Raw genomic sequence first — 5,209 nt, forward strand, 5'->3', positions numbered from 1 at the left:
CAAAAAAGCAACAAAAAAAAAAAAAAAAAAAACCCAGCAAAATAAAACAGAAGCCTTGGGGATGCTAATGAGCATGCAAGGACTCTCACAGGTGAAAAAAAAAATATGGAGAAAAAAAATAATAAAATAAATCACATTCATAGTAAATCAGTTTCACCCAAGCAATCTGTACTAAACAAGTGAAGTCAAATGAGTGCATGTTTATGTAGCGGGAGGGAGAGAAAGAAATATTCAGGGTGATTAAACCCGGTGAGAGATGGAGAGGGAGTTGATTAAACCAGGCTTTGAACAATGATTCAGCTGCACATTTACCGTGCAGCAAGCTCAGGAGAGGTGGCACGTTGTTTGTGTGTGGATTTTCAAAGCCTCATAAAAATGACTACAAAATTGTTTAAAAAAACAAAGAGCTTTCTAGCCTTTGCTACTAAACTACAGGTCTGGCAAATCGCACAAACCGATCGCCTGGAAGCCAGTCTCTGCAATCGATCCATGCAATCTTCTGTTTGCGCTTCTAGAGCGCCAGGGTCGCAAGGTTCTGACCTGCTGGGGCCCCTCACGTCGAGGAAATAAAAACTGTTACTTGTGGAAGACATTGCTTCTAACTCAGGTTTTGCAGGCTCAATCCTCTGAAAAAGTGTGCAGTAAATCTTGAGTGTGAGTGCTGCTAATGTCTGCTGTGTGTGTGAAAGTATGAGTGTCTTACCCGCTATCAGTAAACAGAAACTCAAGGTGCATCATGTGCACTTCCCAGAGAGGGATGCTGTACCGCTGAGCCAGAGAACGAGAGATCCCATACACACTCTCATTCAATGTCCTACATGGAGAGAAAGAACAGATGAAATGATAGAACGGAAGATATATAGAATGACAAGACAGACAGATAGATAAACAGATAGATATGCATAGACAGACAGACACAGACAGACAGATAGATAGATCATTTCAATAACATTTTTCATGAAACTTTTTTAGAACACTCAAGCTTCAGTTTTTAATTAGGTAAATTCAATCTTTCTAATCAAGGCCAAATTGGCAGACCCTCAAAGGCCAGGCGTAACATATTCCTATAAATCCAGATCTGTCTTGCTCTGAAAGAATGATTTGATCCCTTTTCTGGCTGCTCTTGCAAATCAGATCTGCCCTGAGCTGCTGGAACTTCATTCTGCAGTTCCTACAGTAAGTACTGAACGTTGCCAATTCTTGCTATACCTTAGTCACCCCAGACCCATGATTCCAGTGCTCACAAAACTGAGTCTCATGCTCCGTAAAGCCAGAACTCTGGTTTGGATCAAAAGATCAATCCTGAAACATGAGCTTCTATTCCAGAGACCAGTGGAAAGTCATACTCAAAGGACAGACAGATTAAAAGTTGTAGGATGTGTGTCATTCTCTTTCAACTCTGGACACATTCTTTGTGAATGCCAAGCGTCTGCAAAGTTGTAATCTACAGAAAAGGTCACTTCATACTTTCCATTTGTCACATTAGAGATGACATTACCATTATTCTAAAATGTGAAAAATATTTTAAAAAATCAAAGACGAGTAGCTATCTTAATATAAAAAGTATATGTTTTTGTAAAAGTATACAGTATGGTTTTTTGTGTGTGTGTGTGTGTGTGTGGCACACAGTACTTACTCAGCCAGACCCAGAATAGTTTCTTTCTTGTACTGGTTGTCGCTGCTAAATCTCTGGACATCAACTCCACGGCCGAGTCCCTGTAGCACCTGAGCTTGAGTAAAGTCTGTCAGTCTCTCACTGTATAGTCTTAACTGACAAATCAGGACCTGCAGTTCCTCATCCCCCCAATCACATCCAGCATGGTCTGTCACATGCTTGGTCACAAGACGAATAAGCTCTCTAGGATCAGCCTACATAGAAACAAAAATCAAAGAATCAATACTGTTTAAAAGGAGCAGCGAGTAAGACTGCAACAAAAGTAGAATCTTTCACATCCTATCCATGAAAATGAATTGTACAGTAACAACACATATTCACAGTCTCCGATCCAATACCAATCAACTTATTCAACCATAAAACTTTCTATTTCCAAGATTAAACTAAATTGCGAATCTCAGATTCATAATGTGGTCTCACACTTCTCGACCTTTACAGTATATTGCCTCATTACTACTGTACACCATTGTAATCGTTATGCTAAGTAAGAATTTGAATTCAGTGTAATCTAGTTTGCCATGAGGAGAAATTAACAGGTTAAGAGCCTTGACAGAAGAACAGAATCGAGAATGATTACTCACTAATCTATATGGAAATTATTACAACGGCATGTCATAAGTGTGATAACTGACTCTGATAATGGGAAGCTGTGTGGGATTGTGTATTGTTGAACTCTGACCATGTTCTGAGCTGACAATACGGACAGAAAAAAAGACAGTTTAGAGGTAAAGAAAAAGGTACAAGAAAATAAAAAAACATGAAAAGAAATGGAGCACAACGACAGACAGGTGTGTTAAGGAAGATAAAACACAGAGCAGGATAGAAGGATGAGAGAGAGATAGAAAAGACAGTGGAGCGAGGAAAAGACACGAGGAGTGGTATCTAGGATGAACTAGTTTTGATTTGAAAAATCATTCATTGTAAACAAAAATACAGTTTATGGTAATGTTAAATACAATTTAAATTAGCATATATTCAATGGTAATGTTAATAAACAATTATATTTAAAATATTTCAATATTAAATACATTATACTATAATATTATAATATTATACTATTATAAATTAAATATTACACTGTATATTAAACACCTACTATATATAATCAATACAGTAAAAAAAAACATTGAAATTTGTTAGACATTTAAGATATTATTTAAAGACATTTTATATCCCGCATGTCTCTTTTCATGGTTTCAATTTCTCTGCAGGCAATAATTCACAGTACAAAATAAAACATGATCAGCACAATCCATGTTTATCACAGTTTTTTTTTTTTTAACAATTATCTCTATACTATTATAGTGTTTATTTATAGTGTGAATTAGCTTTCAATTTGTATATTCCAGTTTTCAATTTTAGTAATTTTGTTATGTGCTTGTTTTTTGTTCTGTTCTTTTTTTATATATTTCTATTTAGATTTAATGTATTTTTATGTCATGTCTAATAATTTTAGTAGTTCAACTTAAACTTATGTCAGATATTTTAGGTTTTTCATATAATATTTCTATTTTATTTTACCTTTATTTCAAATAACTGAAAATGATTTTTATTAGTTTTAAAAATGAATAAAAATAAAGTTTAAAAATAATTAGCATGCTGGCATCTTCTACTCTGGTTACTTCTACCAACTGCCACATGAATCTAGGCACAGTTTTATGGTTAGCTGTCCATGACCAGAACAGAACTGTGACTCATTTTTAGGTCCCCGGTTGAGAGCCACTGATCTGTGGGATGCAGAAAAGAGATGTGATGGATGGATATGGCGAGCATTTGAATCCCCTCTCCGAGACAAGCTCTTTCATGATGAAACATCTTTATCCAGCTATTCCCTTTCTGTCTCGGTCTCATACTTTGTCTTTAGAGAGTGAGAAACCAACCATAAGCAAGACTCACCCTGTAGCTTATCTGTCAATTGCCATCCATCTTTTACTCTTCCTGTTGTTCCTGACATACTCATAGATCGATTACAAAACTATACAGGTATTCAAACACCTGCCGTGTTATGTGCGAGTGTAATCGGGTTCTCCGCGGCACCGAGTGCACATGTGAACTATAATGACAGTTCCTGTGGCTGATGCTCTAGGGGATTCAGGCAGGTTTTAGATGGTAATTACCTCTAATGATGTTAAAAGACCTTGTTGGATGGGTTAATGTGTGAGGTTCACTGCATATTTGCATGCTTTTAAGTCTGCAGTGCAGTAAAATAACAGACTTATCGCATTTTGCATTCGCATCGCATCTATTTATGCTAAATGTCCACAGGTGTGTGTACGAGAGCGCAGAGGTGGCTGGTTTAGTGCCTCTCTGTAGGGCCTAAAATATAATGCTTGATCATTCACATTTTACGATTACAGTTTTTTGAATCGGAAATCAAAAAAATGATAACTGCGGCATCTAAAACCACTCAAAAGGTTTGGGCGGAAAACTAGTACGTGCTTACAAACACCGATTTAAATATAATGGGAACGCAGGTGGGCTGAATACGTCCTTGTGTGTGTGTGTTTGCTGTAGGCTATGATGAACGGTTGTGTACTCAGTGGTTTGTCTGCCTTGCTCTCACCATGAAAATTATGCTAAACAGCATTTTGATTCCTTTTCTCAAAGAGGCGAGCAACTTGGCTTCGCCCACCAAAGATCCAGCAGGATGGGGTTTATTTAAAAAAAAAAAAAAGGAATTTGTCTAAAGAGATTAAAGCCTCGCCTACTGATGCTTAATGCAATAAAAGAAAAGGACAAAAAAATGCACATAGTGTTAAAAGGAACATCCATCAACATCAAATAAAAGGCTGATAACTAATCTCCGCATCCTCGCTGGTACTCAGAATGCAATATTAAATTACAAGCTTGCGCTGTATATGACAGACACAGCACTGGCTGTAAATGCATCAATCGTTAATAATGTATTTATCAAGCAACAATATCTCTGTAAGCAGATTTCAAAGACCAAAGGTAGTCTTTTAGCTGTCGTGCCATTTTATAACCATCCTGGACTTCTGTCTGTTATTCCACATTAGAGAATGGATGCGTGGTATAGTATACAGTCATGGCCAAAAGTTTTGGCAGTGACATAAATTTTGTGTTTTGCAAAGTTTGCAGCTTAAGCTGTTGTGGTGTTCATTCACATTGTTTCTAGATTATTGTGTAGAGTGATCAGATGATAATTAGATTGTAAGAGCAGACTGATTGCTATAAAAGGAGAGAAGAAGAGCTTCCAATCATTGTTTTCTTGTTAGCAATGGTTACCTCCAAAGAAACACGTGCAGCCATCATCGCTTTGCATCAAAATGGCCTCACATGCAAGGAAATTGCTACAAAGAATATTGCACCTGAAAGAACTATTTACCGGATCATCAAGAACTTCAAGGAGAGAGGTTCGACTGCAGTGAAGAAGTCTTCAGGATGTCCCAGAGTGTCCAGGAAGCGCCAGGACCGTCTCCTCCTGAGGAGTCAACTCTGGAATCGTGTCACCAGCAGTGCAGAGCTTGCTCAGGAATGGCAGCAGGTTGGTGTGAGAGCATCTGCACGCACAGT

At 37.5% G+C, this 5,209-nt stretch overlaps 1 protein-coding gene across 1 annotated transcript in view; it reads right to left on the minus strand.

Moving 5' to 3' along the window:
• The window catches only part of nbas (NBAS subunit of NRZ tethering complex), a 158,103-nt gene that overhangs the window by 61,574 nt on the left and 91,320 nt on the right, over positions 1–5,209 (minus strand). Inside the window, exons 41-42 of the mRNA XM_016496323.1 lie at positions 1,637–1,869; positions 704–814 (exon numbers count right to left, since the gene is read on the minus strand). Coding sequence (XP_016351809.1) covers positions 704–814; positions 1,637–1,869 — 344 coding nt within the window. The remainder of the gene's footprint in view (positions 1–703; positions 815–1,636; positions 1,870–5,209) is intronic.

Source organism: Sinocyclocheilus anshuiensis, unplaced genomic scaffold (assembly GCF_001515605.1).
Source record: "Sinocyclocheilus anshuiensis isolate Anshui unplaced genomic scaffold, SAMN03320099.WGS_v1.1 scaffold306, whole genome shotgun sequence".
Classification (NCBI taxonomy): Eukaryota; Metazoa; Chordata; class Actinopteri; order Cypriniformes; family Cyprinidae; genus Sinocyclocheilus; species Sinocyclocheilus anshuiensis.